Source organism: Lygodium microphyllum, chromosome 8 (assembly GCF_053477565.2).
Source record: "Lygodium microphyllum isolate KBCC chromosome 8, Lygodium_microphyllum_v1.1.10, whole genome shotgun sequence".
In the NCBI taxonomy this organism is placed as follows: domain Eukaryota; kingdom Viridiplantae; phylum Streptophyta; class Polypodiopsida; order Schizaeales; family Lygodiaceae; genus Lygodium; species Lygodium microphyllum.
In genome coordinates, this window is record NC_141142.1 from 70180310 (window position 1) to 70199037 (window position 18728).

The following is an 18728-nucleotide window of genomic DNA, read 5'->3' on the forward strand; positions in this document are numbered from 1 at the left end:
TCACATTATTCATCTTACTATCTTAGCTCTTTTCGAACCCATTGGTTGCCTTATCGAAGCCTTGTTTCTAGCCACTTGGCATGGTTTTCTTTGAGGCTTCATAACGCACTCTTTTAGTGACACGACGTGATTCCATCATGTCTGCAGCCGATTCATCAGCACTTTCATTTGCTCTCTTTTGCAAGATTTTAGCTTCATCCGCTACTATAATCCTATACCACCAAGATAGTAATTGGATCATTGGATTGCTACCATTCACCCCTCCACCATGATCAGTTTTTCCTTGGTATGCACCATACGCTATCCAATGTGAATTTTCCATCCCTTGTGTGGACCAATTTCCGATGCTTCCCTTTTCTGCAAAGTATGGCCCATGTGCCTCAAGGATATGCTACAAAGACACATATCACACATGAGTAAAACTATGCTCAATAGTTTATACAATTTTAAAATATTAACTTAGTACACACCATATAATGTGTGATAGAGCTTTTGCCCCATGCTTCCACCATGTTTTCGTAGAAGCTATGCACAGCATTGATAAGTTCTTGCTTATCTTCATTGTTAAACACCATCTTGCAAAGTAAGGGAGCCAATTTGCTAAGACTTATCCAAACCTTAGCTTTGGCCAATCTTGTTATTCCTCCATTACTTCGATCAGGAACTGCAAAATGTAACTTTTTCCACCCATCATAGTCCTACGGCCTACAAACCATGGCATTCCCTTTCTCATTGATGGGTACTGAGAGAAACTTCCTAGCCTTTGCTCCTCCAAAGCAAGGCTTTTTTTGCAAGTGACCAGATTTTCCTGATCTCTTCTCATCTTTTTCAATCGTCACTTGATGCTTGTGTAGCCCAATTTCTAATAGCACTTGCTCCACATTCCTACACGTTGCAATGGCTTCTTTTTCTGGTTGCATCCTATAAGCAAAGCAAATGTATTCATATACAAGTTTCTCCATGATTCTGACAAAAGCATGCAATGAACAAATGTGAATACAATCCAAGGGAATGTTGAAGATGGGCTTCCAAGTGGAATCTTCTCTATTGCACATCGGTGCAGCACTTGTCACCTTTCACCAGTTCTTCTTTCTGTCCTTTTTTCCTTCACAGCCTTAAACTTACGATTGCTCAAAGTGTTTTCCAGTGTACTTTCCTTCAACAATCTACTAATACACGATCCAACCTCACCCTCACCTAGGCTCTCTTTCTGAGCTACCTTACATGCTTTGATACGTCACTTCCACTGGCCACTATTCACAATTAACTCATTGATTGGCTTCCTGAGAAAGTTGAAGGCCTATTGTTTAAGGGGTCAATTGGGTAGATTCCCCCATCAACCCACAAATCCACATGTTTCAATCCCATTTGCCTGTAACTCTGCAAAACCTGAGGGTTGACACTGGTACGTTGGGTTCTTTTGAATAATGGGGCATATTCAATCTCTACCTCAATATGCAACTCTTTCTTTCCTGTATTCATTTTACTATTATTAGAAACGGGGAGCCTACTTGGTTGTCACAAGAGGTAGAGTGGAGATGCACAGAGAGGCACACAAAGGTGCCAAGGAAAAGGAGGGTGTAAGTAATTCACTCTGTTAATGAAGGTTGCATAAACACAGAGAAGAGGTCACAATAGAGCCATGAGAGAGTATAGATATGGGGGGAAATAGCTCAGAGGGTAGGGATGTCCAAGATTTTTCGTATTTTAGATATGTCTATTTTGCCTCCAAAAACATCTCCAAAAAACACGAAATTTGACTAGTTGGCTTGTTTTTTGACCAAAAGCTAGGATATAAAAAATCCCCAAAATATCTTAAAAGGAACTTTCGAAATTTTATTTTCCTTCTTCTCGATTAAAAAATCAATTACCTCGTATCTGCTAATCATTTTGCATTGAAAATGAAGCACCACACTCCCGTAACTAACTCCTTTTTTAATATAAAATTTGGTTGAAAAAGACTTCTTGAATGAGGAGAGAGAAGGAATCTGAGTATATCTAGGCAAAACAAGATTGCAAAAGTGGAGAGAGAGGAGGATTATTTTACTATTCTTCTCTCCTCTTTTCCTTGTTTTAAGGAGGAGAGAGGGGGGGCTAAAAGGCCCATTTATGAGCTCATTTTTTTCCTAATGCAATTGTTAGCCATGGATTGACGAATTATTGTTTTCATGCAAGTTGGATTCAATCAATCCTAAGTGAAAGAGACAAGCAAGGAAGTAATTACAATTGAAAGAAGTGATGGTAAGTGTGTTGTCAATTTAAGAAAAAATGGCATGATTTTTCCTTCATTGATTTGTCTATTCTTTTAACTAAAAGTCCAGGCTCAATAGCAAAGTGCATCTAGCCTTGTTTTTCTCAATGATGATATTGACGATTTCATGGTCATCCAAGTAAAAAGCTAAGTGAATCACTTACATGAGAGGGATATATGTTGTGATTTAAAGATTAAAATGTTGTATTTTTTGGGGTGCTTGTTTTTTCATACTTGTTTTTTCATATAAGTTCTCAACTAGAATACAATAAGATTCTTGCAACATGTTTGGCATGATCAAGCCGAAATAAGAAGGGAACAAGTAGATATTTAACTAACATAGTGGAGATTATGAAAGGTGGCGATGTGTTATTTAAATCCAGGTTGAATTCAAGGGCCCCTAAGCAAAAGAGATAGGCAAGGAACCAATTACAATTGGAAGAAATGATGGTAAGTGTATTCTCAAAAGCAAAAGTGGCATGATTCTTCCTTTCTTTGATCTGTCAATTTCTTTCAACGAAGAGAGTCCATGTTCAAGAGCCAAGAGAATCTAGCCCTATTTCTCTAAATGATGATAATGATGATTTCATGGTATGGAATCCTTTGTATCTTTTCAAGATTATGTCACTCTAATATTGCTATCTTAAAGCTTGAACAAGCATGTTGATACAAGCTTCAAAGACACATTGGTCAATTTTGCAAATATTTGTGATTGTGACATCACATGAAGAGTGACCATCATAAGTTGCTAGATTCTTGGACACAAAGAAGAAGCTTCAATCAAAAAGTTTCTAATCATGGTTTTCTTTGGCAAAAGAGGAGAAGGTGCAATGGTGCCTTCAATTAGAAATGAGAAATTTGGCAAGATCAATACCTTCCTTTCCTCATAGATAAGCTTGAGATTGAGTACACGAAGAGCAGGGTTGTTGTGGCTTAGGCTGCTAACTTTATTCTCTTGGATTTTCCTATGGATGCATCCTTGCCAAAGAAGGCTTTACACCATGGAACAAAGTGCACTCTTGAAGAAAGATATATCGTATCAAGTTACATTGCAAAACAAAATTGATATGTAATCATCTTTGAAACAAATAATATTTAGCAATCCCACCTTGTCTGTCTTTGCATTGTTCTTATGATGCTAGATTTCTTCATCCTTTCGTATATTGATAGTATTCAAATGAAAAGCAATTTATTGGTTTCTATATTTTCTCAATCCTGCCATGCTCAGCCTAAAGTTAAATTGTGTGTGTGTGTGTGTGTGTGTGTGTGTGTGTGTTAGCAAGAGGCTTTTTAATACTAATAACAGTCCTCTTTCCAATGTAGCAAACACCCAAGAAAGCTAACAATAGATTAGCATTCATATTACATATTCCATAGTAAGGAAGCATAAAGTTACAATAAAACTTGAGACTTAATTTCATTCATGACCACTACCGACATGATACAAATCCAAGTGGAGGAAATGATGAGCATGTTACCTTTTGTGTTATGTGCATTTGCATGCATGCCTGCACCTAAGCATATGCAATGTGAGTTTCTCAAACACTAAGTTATGGTGTATAAATTGTTAATTTTTTGTTGCTACCCTTGGAAAGACTTCAAAACCATGTTTAGATTAGCATTACATGAATCATAATGAGTTAAAGTTTTGGAGAGTAGTTTCAAATCTACATAGTGTATAATCATATGAGAAAAAGGGGCAAGAATTGCCTATCATGAAATTAGTAATTACCACTTAGTAAGTTATCATGTAATAATTTTGGTGTTTCACATATATTTTGCCTAAGAAAATAATAGCTTATTGTGGCTACTTCCAAGGTAGCCTTCATAGCTAAGTTGAGCATGTGAGCACAACTTTAGTCTATACCTATACAAGGCAACTTGCATAATATCTAATAAAGCCTCTCTCTTATAACATGTTTGAAGCTTTATGCAACACTTTGAACCTACTGTCCTTCTTAAGTTAATCCTCCATATCCCTTAATTATTTATAGAATCACTTCAAGGGTGATTAGTGTATATGAGCTATGGTATTGTTTTGTGATTATATATAGGACAATATGGTTGTTTTCCTCCTTAAGAGGCTTTTTCCCTTGGGCTAATACAAACACTAGTCTTGTTTATTTTAGGGTTATATAGTCATTTCTTGTATCTCTTTTTTGGTTTTCACTATCATTGACAATAGAGCAATGAGCTTTGCATTGCCCTTGCTCTGCCATCTTGCCATTGTTTCAACAAGTGTTTTGTTTATGGAATTTTGTAGTTAGTGGCATTGTGTAATTGGGTCAAACCTCATGGAAGTATGTAGTGTTGTCCCACACTTGAGGACCTAGTTTGTGTACAGGGAAGATGCTATGGATGTGACTTAGGGAGACATATCTAACCATAGGCGAGCACAAACTCCCTAGATGTGTCTCGCCCTTGATATGCCCTAAGTGTGAAGTGAGGGGACATGAAGGGCTAGGGGGTTAGACACGGAGCCATCCGACCAAGGTTTCACTAGCGCAGACTGCATAGTGAGGTAGACACACCCCCAAGTAGTGCACTTCCTTTTTCTTTTTCAAGTACTACAAGCATAGGTTGACACCACGAGGGAGAGTTAGGCACAATCATGTGTAAGTGAGTTGCATGTGCCCAATTAGTTATGCAAAAATTTCATATCAAACATCTTGAATGTGAAGTGCAACTAAGTTCAACATTTTAGCCTCATCTAACCCAAAGAGCAACAACCATTCACATATGAGTTGACCAATTTTTTTGTCCTACTAGGCAACGAAATAACCAAGTTTATATCTTAGTGTGTGTCCTATGTAAAGAAATAGCCAATTCAATACCGCAATAGTTTATAAAGCCCATTTAGGAAGCCATTTTGACTACTACTTTAAAAACAAAACCTTTGAATTTAGTTTCAAAGGGTAAAACCATGTATCTCTATTGGAATCATCAGCAAAGTTACAAATAACCACCAATCGAAGGGACCATTACAAACCACAAACATCACTCTCTGCACTGTAATGTTTCCTATTTGACCATCCCTCAGAGAATACAACCCTTAGATACATACTTTTTTGGAGAGTGCACGTGGCAAATCAAACATCACGCCTTGCCTAACAAGACAAATCAAAAACCCATACATATAAATGTGAAAAATGTGCATGCCACGAATTAACATCATATGCAAGACTAGTGACAACACATGAATGCCCAAGCTGCACTTTATTAACACCTTGAGCAAGGGATGAGGCTTTGGTGGCACATTGAATCAAGCCTTTCTAGTTATTTGCAGAGAGTAAAACAAATCATTGTAAGGAGTAATATGCTTGCTAGTACCACCATTAAAACACCACACATAGGAATCAGAAACTATTATATGGAATCCATGCAAAAGAGAACTATGGCTGTAATGTGTGTTGAATACACTCTTCCTAGATAGTGTACAAAATTCTTCTCAACAGTAATATCAAATACGTCATCAGCAATTGCCAGATCTTCCTCTTTCTTCTCCTTGGTCTGGAGCTACTAATAGCCCTTGATAATGTTAACTTCAGATTTACAATACAAGAGTCTCTTCTGATTACTATGGTCAAAGCTTTACTATAATTGTGTAAAACAAACCTTGAACTTTCAGGCACCAGCAAAAGACGTAATTCTCTTGCTTTTATAATGGCCTGCTACCAATGTCCAATAAACTCTACATAACAGGACAATATTAGTTTGCTGAAATTGGAGACTACACATGTGACTTGGTGCAAAAGTCAGTCACTCAATGTACCAAAATAACCCAAGAATTTGCAAATCTTAGGCAACAAAGATGGGGTTGTATTAAGCACCTGAAAATTTCTTGCTAAGCCCAAAACCCAACCAAAATGCATACCTTTTGTGAAGCATGCCTCAAAAACATTACCTAATTTGCATGAAGAAAAGCTAAGCTCACCGAGAAGGATTTAGCACTTTGATATCATTTGCACCTATACCAAAAACAAACCGGGAAAAAATTTGGATTTAAAAACAGCAAGTAGGCAAAGCAAGAACGTGAGTATTAAAGGAGCAATAGGAAGCCAGGCAAAGCCTCACAGCTCTATTACAGATAATGAAAATACACAAAAGATGAGTACACCATTGAATAAGAGTAGAGAGAGTACGAGCCGGAGGGAAAAAACCTGTTAGAGGAGGGAAAACCCAGGGACTCGTTACTATCACTACCATAGTATTCGCTCTCCAACCCCTACGTTTTTGTCACCATCAAAAAAGCATGTACAGTGCAACCTAATAAATAGAGGCCTGTCCTTGTGGGACAGCTTGCTCTCAAAAATTGGGACTAACCGACCCTTTTGAAATTTCAAGTGACTATTCTATTTAGTATTCATATTCAACAAAAAAAAAACGAACGCTGTTCTCCAACAACCATATTGAGATTTGAAGTGACTGATCTATTTTAGTATTCACATTCAATAAACAAAATGAAATGCACCCTACAAGCTTGACAGAATATTTGGACTGACTGTTCCTTAGAAGATAGCAAGAATACAAATACAACTTTCTGGAAATAGGTAATAAAATTTAAGCATAAAAGAAGGTGTCATTTATTTACTGCTTCTGTCCATTGTACTTCAACATTTTCATCTTTCTGCTTCCACAAAACACTTTACAAACCAAGAGGAATTGACAATTGGCATTATCACCTGCATGCCTAGACCGAACTCTTGCTGGGGAAAAACATGGCACCAAAACCTTTACACAGAAGTTGGATTAGATTATGACTTGTACCAATTATGATGGGCTAGTAGATCTGATATACAACCAATGTACTAAAGATTGGCTTCTCTGTATGTCCATTACAACAAACCCTGATGAGTAAGCCATCCTTTTCCAAATCCAAGTCTGAACATGCAGTAAGATACAGAAGAGAGTTTTAAAAGGTGTAAACATGGTGCTTGAAGTGGAAAGAACTAGCTAAACATTGCTGCTTGCTCGTGGGCTTTTATAAGCAGACCTTTTTCAGTTCAGCCATATTTATTCTTCAGCTTCGGCTGTACCTAGTGAGCACAGTTCATACCTTGTGGGCAGACTGTGCCATTATCTTCATTATGTACTCTCATGGTGTTCCTTAGGCAAAAAATTGGAGCCAGTATTGTGAACAATAAATGATGGCAATCTTGACTCTAATATGCCAAGAAGCTGATGTTTGTTGAAACTCAATATAGTACTTATTGAGTAATCAGTGCCTCCTGCAAGCCTTACAGCAGCCTCCACAAGTTGACCTCTAAGTCGCTGAGAAAGCAAAACACCACAGGTACTGGCACATTCTTTATACAAAGGGACATAGACTATGGCAGCCTGGAGCTGTAAAGGAAGATCCTGCAACTGAAGAGGTGATGAACCCCGCTTGATGGCTCTCATTGCATTCAAGTGGTGTGCTTCTCCCACCCTTCTTCCTAGATGAAATGCCTCTTCTGACCAATCCTCTTTGAAAAATGATTTCAAGTCTGAAGAGAGAGCCTCATCCCCCAGTTTGGACACGCTATCCGCAACTGCATAAGTTGCCTCTGGGCTCCGAAGAAAGTCAGACTGTAGAAGAAAAGCTATTCCTGTAAAAGAACCAGTACTTCGCTCCCCAGCTGCCTTCAAAATATCCAAGCTTAAAACATGTAGAACATGCTGAGGTATATGCTTTAAAAGGAAGTCTGTGATTTCAATTTTACTGCCCGATGCAGCTGCTGTAAGTGCAAGACAGAGCTCCATGTCCTTGCATCCTTTGTCAACAAACCATTTAACCACCTGCATACAGCCTCGGTCTGCAGCTCGCATTAATGGGCCCAGGAAGGCAGCAGCATTCCCATCATTCACAAGGCATTCCATGGTACTAATCTTGCAATAATGTGATGCAAAGCCCAATGCTAAATCCACATCTACCTCAATTCCATTTCTTTGAGCTATCTGAAAAGTATAGCCAACATTAGCTAGTAAGCACATCTTTCTGAACCTTCAGACATACAGAAGCTCTTCAAAGGAGAAGTAACACTACTACTTAAAAACAAACCAACCAACTTTGACCATTTCCACTAGTTTTTGACAAGTTTTTTGGTGATACTTGGATCATAAATCCTTAGCTAGCCAAAATTATTTGGCATGGACAGCCACAGTTTTCTACTTCACAGAAGCTATTGATTGGTAAGACTTCATTAAACGTGAAGGATTTTCCACTTTAGCATGCACAGCCACAAGAAGATCCAGGAGCCTCAGAGGCTTGGTTCAATCAGACTGCTGAATATTGGAAACAAAAATCTTTGAAAACTGTTTAACTTCTTGACCATAATCTAGATTCTAGAACATGCTTAAATGGGATTCCATACTCAGTTACTTGATGCACGTCTGTTTCAACTGACTGTTTGATCTCATGATTGGAAAGTAAACCAATGGTGGTTCCTTGATCTCTAAAAGAGTCACATGTAATTCTCAAGACCAAATTTCTCATCTCAAAGTCTTCAAATTGATCAGACCTGCCAATCTCAAGACCAAATTTCTCATCTCAAAGTCTTCAAATTGATCAGACCTGCTGATCTCAAACCAGTACACATGGAACAATTTGTGTTATGGAAATAGGCTTGGCTACGACCGAACCGAGAGGAGAATGTTTTGGCACTACGGTCCTACAGAAAAAGCAAGGTGAACAAGATCCAATCCAGAATCATCCCCTGACTCTTCCTCGTAATGTTATCTCACCCCAAGCCATTTGAATGAGTGCATGGATTCAGACCTCAACACCAAATTGCAGAATATGAAATAGATTGTCTATGAAATGTACAGTCTAAATGCATAGAAGATCATACCACTGATACAGTTTATGGATAAAGGATTCATTCAACCCAATTTCAGTTTGAAATTCTCCAGTGAGCTTGGTCTTTAGCATAACTGATATATTACAGAGTGGATATCATCACATCGCAATTGCTCCTAACAATAGTTGCACTGTACGAGAAATCCTCCATCTCCACCTTAGTCTCCCACCCCCTGGTCCCCCGCCTGTATCATCTGCTCCATCTTCAGCCTATTGCCATGGGTTTTTCTTTGTCATGTAGGCCACTGTGACACCACTGCCTCCGATTAGCCTGATCCAAACTCCAGATCTGCACTTCCAGCTGCTGATTGCTTTCAAAGGCTGCCTGCTGCATTTCGGGATAGGTATGAAAAATACAGTACGGTATGGTACGATAAAATACAGTACTAAATGGAACCTTAAGATTTTTTAAGGTGCGCTACAATAAAAGTATGTCATTCTATCCCAAAAGCAACTTAAAACCCAATTCCTTTGACAAAATAAGGTATTGAAATTGTTTAAATCTTAAATAACCTAATCCCATGGGAGAATCATATTAGTGTAAGGAGCATTTAGCTCATCCCAAAGTGTTCGGACGGGAAAAGAAGTATCCATTAAGTTGGTACCTTTATCTAAAGCAACCTACGCCAAGAACCAAGCAAGAGTGGCACACAAAGCTTGCTCCTCAAGATTCCGACACAAGTGGAAATACCATTGACTACTTTGGATGACTTGATTCTTACCCATTGATCCCAACGACTTATCGAAGGTAACACTGACTCTTTTCCATAGATGATGTGCATAAGTTTGAAGATGTTGCAGGATCGTTGGAGCCTCCAACTAGGCTGGCCCACTATTGGAGAATAAAACATCAAGTATGTACCAGTATGTACCCTTCTTCCAACCTAATCCATCTATCCCATTGCAAATTACACAAATTTCTACTACAGTTCCTTCTTCTTTTGCTCCTAGATTGATGCAAGATTCTGAAACTAGTTATGAAGAAGATCAATTTCAGTATGTTCGCTATGGGATAAGCACAAAGAGGACTGGTTTCTGTGTATTAACACAAGAATGTGAAAAAAATAGATATGCTCTGATACCATGTCAAGAAAATGACAAAGAGACCAAAGAGAGAGTTGCATTTGCGGGGAGAAACATAGAGTGTGTGCGGCAAACATTGAGAGAGAAGAAAAACCCAAAAACACAAGAACACAATGATGATGCACTGAATCATGCTATGAGAAAAAAAAGCTGATACAACAGAGCCAAAGCTTAGAAGATAACTACGCTCTCCTATCTGAATCAAGCGGCAACACCTGTGGGAATTTACACAGTGAAGGGAGTGAAACACAATCCTTTGGGCAATGGGCTATCGAAGTAATCACTGGAATGTGAAGGACAGCTATCGAGGGAGTGAACTACAATCCTCTAATGCCGTCAAAGATTAGGAAAACGATCACCAACTGTCGAGGGAGTAAACCGCAATCCTCAAATGCTAGGGAGATGAGCCAGGGCAGCAAAACGCAAATCCTAGAGTGTGTTGAAGCAGTCAAACACGAGGAGAGCAGCCCAAATGCTGACGCCAAGGGAGGGATGATGACACTAGATGAAGGGACAGCCACCACGAGGGTAAACACAGCCTGTGAAGGCCTATCAACCCAAAAACGCAAGTATATGGGGCTGTAGAAACTGATGCCAAATATGGGGTGACGCCAAGGAGAAAGATCATGACACCAAGCTAGGGAAGGTGATGCCAGATGTGGAGGAGGTATCCAAACAACCAAATGCAAAACCAGTGAGGCCTAAAGGGAGTGGAAGAGGTCAACACGACCTAAGTGATGGAGCAAGGCCCCAATACAAGAGAAGAGGAAAGGTGACCAAGAACTACGATGTTCTCCAATAGGGGTATGGGCAGCAGTGGAGTGAAGAGGAAAGAGTATGGAAGTGACCAAGGAAGAGGGGTGAAGAATGACTGAGGTGGTGGCGGTGGTGGTGGTGAAGAATGAATGAAGTGGCTGCCTATTTATAGGGATAAGTTGTCTAGGGTGGTGCACCACTAAGTGGACACCCACTAAAAAAGCAGCCAAAATGTGGAAACCAACCCTATTTGGGGCTATCAGTGCGAAACCCTAAATGATGTGTGTAAATTGAAGAAGTGGTTTCTCAACAAAGAAAAGGTGGTTATAAGGAAAAATTAAGTAATTCTTTTTTGAAGTCTTCCTTAATTAAGTTTTTCACCTCCTAATATGTTTGATATTGGTTCTTCACCTTCACTTCCTTCTTCATCTATATTTCAATTTCCATCATTTAATTCTCAAGATCAATCTAATGCATTCACTTCCATTACATCGATACCTCAATTTCAAATCTTGCCCTCCTCTTCCATTGCTTCCACACCTTCATTTACACCTTCATTCACATCACCCATCACTATTACACCACAAACTACACTAGGAGATCTTCAAACATAGGCACATCCTTTCCTTATAGATCCTCAGCTTTTGCACACCCAGGTGTGGAGGTTTGGCAATGGTGGAGGCTCATCCTACAAACCATACACGTTTGGGATGCTCTTCACATGGATTACCTAACCACACATTTCACCTCTTGAGCGTTGACCATTTGATACCACAATTTGCCAGCATGGCATTACCTACTAGACCTTCTGATTATGTACTTGTGCCACGGTCGATAGTTGGACAAGGATATTGGGCTCCAATGCCTCCTCCTTCAACACCCTATGGAAACTCTACTCCTATTCTTACTTGCCCATCTTCCCACCTTACTCTCTTTACCCCTCTTACCCTTCTTACACAACATCTCAGTTCTAGCTCCTCATCCGCATTTGCCAAGAACACAATCGTTGATAAGACTCAGTTTTTTTACATGTCTAATTACACCACTTGATTAGATTTGATGAGACATATACTTGATTCATAGAATTTGCGGGACTTAGTCCAAGGACTAAAACCCTAACTAGACCCTTGCTTTGCTCCTCCAAAGGTTGTCTGCTCTTGGAAAGCCCGAAATGCTTCAACAATAGTTGAGCTAATGCAAAGTCTACTCCCAAAATTCCACTTACACCTACAAACTTCGAGTGGCAAAATGTATCCAAGAAAAACAAGTACTGCAAACACTATCAAAAGGCTAGCTATTTTAATGGTGAGTGTCGCTCAAAGGCTAAAGGCACACAACCTAAATAAAACCAAGATCAGACCTTGCCCCTCAATCTCAAGGTAACCCCCAACAAGGGAGGCAAGGTGGTGGCAATCTCACAATCACAATATCAATCAACCATCACAATTGACACCGTTTTGAACTCCAAAGGGCATGTCCAACTAGTCTCCATGACCTTGAATGGACTTTCTATTATTAATCTAGTCAGCTCATATGTGAGTCTAGGCTATGCTTGACATTACTGGGTATTTTAGGCATTTTATGGTGACCATATTAGTGCTTATTTAGGCATTTATTGCTGGCTGACCAGCATCAAATGCTGGCTGACCAGCTGCCATATTTGGGATATTTTCGCCCTATTTATTCAGTGGCTCCTCCTCCTCTCATTCAGTGGCCATCATTCTTCAGGTGGTCTTCCTATTGGAGAGAGGAGCCAATGCTGGTGCCCATGCAGCCACTGACTCACTGTTGTACACGTCATTCTCATGTTTGGTATATGGATTCCATTTCCCGAGCACATCTCTAAGTCTTCCTTTGCAGTATTCTTTTATTCTTTTGTTTTCTTTTCCTTATGTCTTGTGTTCAGCAGCTTATTTCAGCACCTATCTATGCTTCCATTGCTGCACCACTTTTGACATGGTATTAGAGTGCAAGACCTTGGTTCTTGCTGCGATTTTTCTGCTGATTATAGGTCTTTCTTCCTCCTGCTGATCAGGCTTGCGTTTTTCAGACCAGCAACCTACGTTTTCAGCCTGCACTTGGATTTCAGCCTGCAATCGTCAGTTTGCTACATTCAATGCTCTACCAGCTTGCGTTTTTGGTTTTCTGCCCCTAACCACGGCTGGGCAACTATTTGTACACGCAATTTTTGCTGTTTTTGGCAGTTCTTGACTGGTTTTTCCTCATCTTGCAGTAGTTGGCCTTTGTTTTTTTATTAGATTTTTGGTTGCATTGCGTGTGAACTCTCATTTTGTGAAGGCTCTGCTGTTGGTTCGGCTATATTCTCTCTCCATATACCCTCTATCCTCTATCTTCTCTTCTTCTCCTCTCCAGATGGCTCCTCCTTGCACTTCTACAAATGATAGGTTACATGGACCAGACTATCTTACATAGAGTGCTATGATGAAAGCTTGCTTTGTGCAAAAGCAGATTTGGTACATTGTATGTGGAGCTATTCCTTGGCCTCAACATCCTTTTCCTCTTCCTGAAGATTTTGATGAGGACAACCATGAGGAGGCTGTGCTTTCATGGGATTGGAACGATATCGGTGCATATTCTGCACTACTTTGGTGTATTTCTAAAGAAGTTCTAATGACAGTTACCTCCTGTAGAACATCACTAGAAATATTGTCAAAGCTTCAGATGTTGTAGGAGGTACCTTTCCCCATGCGTGTCGTGACCCTTTATGGACAGCTTCAGCAAAGGAGTTTGAGTCCAAGAATACCCTTCAATCATTTTTGCTTTGTGTTACATAGGTACATGACCAGCTTCGACACATGCAATCTGCCCTTCTAGAGGCACATCTAGTAGGCATGGTACTCTACAAGCTCCCCTCGAAGTTTGATAGAGTGGTGAATGCTTCGAGGGCACAGACATCCTCTACACCTGAGAGCTTTACACAAATGTCCTCAATGCCACTTGAGCATGAGACATCTTTGCGCTTACAAGGGAGGCTCTCATCTCATTATGGATGTTCTACTAAGGCCTTTATAGCTTCAAAGAGAGGTGACAGAAAGAAAGAAAAAGTCTAAGACCCAGTGTTATCATTGTGGTAGGAAGGGCCACTTGTGAAAGGACTGCAAGGAGTTAACAGCCTCATGGAAGAAAAAGGCGAAGAAGAGGAATCGGGATACGGACTCCTCTAACACGTCATCCTCTTCCTCACACTCCAACTCCAATCCTCCTACCAAGGAGGAGTCTGCGAAGCAGAAGGGATTCACTTCTTCAGACTACAGGAAGGGTTTGCTTGCCCCTTTCTCACTTGCTTTCTAGTCCAAGTGATGTAATCATCCCTCACAACTCTCTAGTACCAGAGAGGGAGTGTGAGAGGGTGGTGAGATGGGGTAGCCGAGCCTCATCTATATCAGTATACAAGTACACAAATTCCAGAGATGGACGTTTCTGACGAATCAACTGCACGTCTGGTAGGTTCAAACACTAGGATTGGGATTGGCATCCAAGTTCATGCTAGGTTGTTCCTTAACAATGAGCAAGATTGGCTCCTAGTCTTGAGCTCACTTGAGGGGACACTTTGGCAGTCTTAGCCAAAGGCAGGGAATCCATGGTCACATATGTTCAAAGACATTTTTGACAGAATGGTCTTGTGTGCTACATTGTTGATAGACATTTGTTATGACTCTTCTCTATTTTCAAGAGCTGGTACAATTGACATTGATCTCAAGTTCTCTCCAAGGCACCTTGGTGGTGGCTTGATCACCCACTACTTGGGTATCCAAGGTTCTACTCTAGTGGTTCTTTGTTGTATATTATTATCATTGTATCATTGTATTATATCAAATCACCCATGATCTGAGAGAATGTGTTATCAATCTAGTCAGCTCATATGTAAGTTTGGGCTATGCTTGACATTACTCGGTATTTTAGGCATTTTTTGGTGATCATAGTAGTGATTATTTAGGAATTTATTGCTGGCTGACTAGTTATCATATTTGGCATATTTTGGGCCTATTTATTCAGTGGCTCCTCCTCCTCTCAATCAGTGATCATCATTCTTCAAGTGGTCTTCTTATTGGAGAGAGGAGCCAATGCCGATACCCATGTAACCACTGACTCACTATTGTACGCATCATTCTCATGTTTGGTATATGGATTCCATTTCTCGAGCACATCTCTAAGTTATCTTCCTTTTAAGTATTCTTTTAAAACTTTGTTTTCTTTTTCTTCTATCTTGTGTTCAGCAATTTATTTCAGCACCTATCTATGCTTCCATTGCTGCACCACTTCTGACACTTTCATCCTCAAGTCCACCTCGTCTCTATAGAGACATCTAAGGTTGCCAACTTAGTCCACACCTGTGAGTTTGCCATCCATTTAGGCGACCACAAAAGCCTACCCTACACGACCTTATGGTTCTCCAGTTGCTTGGATTGTGGACAATGAAGCTACACCTCACATGATCCCACTCAATGACATCTTTATATCAAGAGCCCTTGCAACTAGGAATGTCCAATGTGAGAATAACTCCTTGGCCAAGATCTAGGGTCTCAATCACATCAAGTTTGATACTAACACAAGCCTTGATCTTGCTTCATTGAACAATATTTACTATGTCCCTCAACTTGGGATGCATCTCTTATCCGCCTAACAGCTTTACCGATTGGGGCAAGCAACATTTTTTATAGTGACTAGAATGAACATCATTGATACTATACTATGACTAGTTTAGCGATTGCTCACACTAAGGTACATGCATGACATACTTTCTTTCCCAATCAACATCGAAGGACTCTGAGTTCTATCAACTTCATGCCCTAGCCACTACTAGGGATCCTATCAATAATGAGCATCTTTGGAACTTGCACTTCATGTCACGAGGACGTGAAAATTTGATGCTTTGCTTATGTTTAATTGACATTTGATTAAAGGATTAATCAAATGTGCAATTAAAAGATGCACATGTGAGGTGCAAGCTACTTTTTCACAATTGAAGGCCGAAGGACCCTGTGTAAAAGATGGGTGTCAAAGGCAAAAGTTGTAACAAGTTACACTTGTTAGTTTCTAGGTGAATTTTGGTGTCAGTTTGCCCCTAGGACCATTAATTGGCCATTAAGTGTCAGTGGTGACACTAGGGACTAGGCATTAATTAATGGATTAATACTTGTCCAAGGGTCAATTAATGCATGGGACCACTTTGGGTTGCAAATGGCCTAGCCAATTAATTTTTGGATGGGCAAGGTCAATTTTCTGGGCATGGATTAAGGGCTGAATTAATTTTCAAAATTAATTAATTCTAAAAATTAATTAAATGGCTAGAAATTGCTGAAAATGGATTAAGAAAGCTGCCACTTGGCAAAACTTTCCCATGCAAGTGGGGGAAAGGCTAAATAGGGCTGAAGGGAGAGGAAAATCTCGTTTTTTCATTTTGGAGCTGTTGGGAAGAGGTGTTGGACTGCTGCTGCCAGCTTTTGGGGCTGTTTCCCAACCATTGGAGACCATTTTGGTGATGGAGATTGCATATTCTTGACCTTGGGAAGCTGACAATTGCTGCTGATGCACTTCCTCCTGAAGATCACAGCCTCTGATGCTCCTATTGTTGTTGGTGCATCCGTTTGGGGCTGGTACAGCAGGGCAGCAACTGATTTTGATCAGTTCTTCACGACAAATCTCAGAATTTTCTCTCTACAGCATTCTCTCATCTCCTTCAGCCTATGCTCAGCCATTCTCAGCAATTCTTAGCCATTCGGAGGAGATCTTAGCCATTTTTGGTGGACTGATCTATAATTTCTGCAGTAAACCCTAATTTACAACAGAAATTACGGTTCAACAGCCACCTTGGGATCCGTGCCAGAGATTGAAGGCTCAAGGAACTGAAATCGGCAGCTGATAATTGAAGATTATCAAGGGATTTCAAGAGCCAGCCCATCCCGAATTGATTTGGGGCAGCATTTGGCCAGCCAATGGGTCAAATTGGAGAAGAAGTCATGGATGAATCAAGGCGCAAATGACCCAAAAGGCTTGCTGGTCATTTATGACAGCAAGAGCAATTGGTTAGCAGGAGGAGATTGAAGAATCTCAAGTTGTACTCCTTCCAATTGAATGAAAGCTAAAGAAATACCACAAGGGGCGCCAATTTTGGGGCCAACAGGGAGTCTACTGTCGAAGAATGTTATGGTAAAGTGTGTATTTCATTTTATGTGCATTTATTTATTGCTGTAATTAACTCTTAAATCAGGTTATCACCACCCTATCCGAGAAGGAAGGCTGGTTTCACTTCACATACCTTGGATATGACCCTCTTTATGAGTTGTCCCGTTGTTAGATGTTTGAAGGCCTTCCATGCCTCAAACTGTCCAACGACTTATATAAAGCTTGTCAATTAGGGAAACAACACCGCACTCCATATACTCAATAGCTCACTCGTAGAGCTAAGGGGCCTCTTAGGTTAATTCACATTAACCTTTGTGGGCCAGCACCTATAACAACCATATGAAGAAACTTTGCACCGACTGCGTGGCTGACTTCATTTCGTTTGTTGCTAGCCTTAGCCGCTCATCATGGTTGGTTGTTCTGCAGTGTATGGGATACAGAAAGAAGGGGATGCTATGTTGGTAATCAAACAAGTCCAAAATGTCTGGAAAGCTCACATAGAGATTTTAAGAGACTGGTTGTTCAAGACAAAAGGGTTAATTAAGAAATTATAGAAGTTTGAAATGTGGCATATTTGTAGAGAAAATAACACTAGAGCTCATGAGCTCGCAAAAAATGCTCTGTTAGGTTATGTTATTACCATGAGGATAGATAGTCCTAGATATGAAGGCAAAGATAGTGTTCATTTGATGGAAGAATGTTTGAAAACTCGTAAATTGAATTCTTTGGTTGATAAGTACTAAAGATAAGTAATCGTTAGAAAAGCCAAGTCATACACGCTTATGGACGACCAATTGTATATAAAAGGGGTTGATAATGTACTTAGAAGGGTATTAAATAGGTTTGAAATTCCTCCTTGTTTATGTTCTTGTTATAAAGAAGTTTATGGAAATCCCTTTCACGTGACCTGCATCACATACGATACATTAAAGGAAAAATGATGCTAGTAGGACTTGTGGAGGTCAAAAATGCCTTTTTGAGTGGTTATTTGGAGGAGGAAATCTATGTGGAGAAACTGCCTGGGTTTTCTCTTCCATACCATGAAGACAAGGTCTTTTGCTTATGGAAAACTCTTTATGGGTTGAAGCAAGCATCACGTCCCTTGTTTCATAAAATGGATAAGTTCCTTCAATCTCTGTTGATCATATTTTGATTAAAGCCATTGCAAATATAAAGGCTAAGCTTTGCTCTACATTTGAGATGATTGGTTGTCCTATTTCTTGGGCATGGAAATTGTTAGACATGGGAATGGGATCTTTGAAGCTTTCTAAGGATCCTCATAACCAGTCCTTCAATTAGCACACCTATCAATCTGTGGTAAGGAAACTTCTTTGGTTGATTCATACTACACCTGATCTTGCATATTTTGTTTCTTTGCTCAGTCAATATTTCAATGCATCTAAAATGTCACATTGAATTGCTTGCTTGCATGTTTTGAGATATGTTAAGTGTACTTATTCATTTGGCTTATACCATGATACCAATTCACTTTTGCAATGATAAATAATTCTGATTAGGCTGGTGATCCTAACACCCAATGTTCATGGTAGTTATATCTTCTCCTTGGACACAACTCCCCTTGTATGGTCCAGACGCAAAAAAGAGATCATGGCTACCTTCTCTACCAACAAACACTAAGAGAAGAACACTTAG

General features: G+C 39.9%; 1 protein-coding gene across 1 annotated transcript in view; it reads right to left on the reverse strand.

The window, feature by feature from the left end:
• Positions 1 to 7046: 7046 nt before the first annotated feature.
• Positions 7047 to 18728, reverse strand: part of LOC148032436 (ankyrin repeat protein SKIP35-like) — a 30930-nt gene continuing 19248 nt past the window's right edge. Inside the window, exon 3 of the mRNA XM_087683106.1 lies at positions 7047 to 8188. Coding sequence (XP_087539232.1) covers positions 7337 to 8188 — 852 coding nt within the window. The 3' untranslated portion in view covers positions 7047 to 7336. The remainder of the gene's footprint in view (positions 8189 to 18728) is intronic.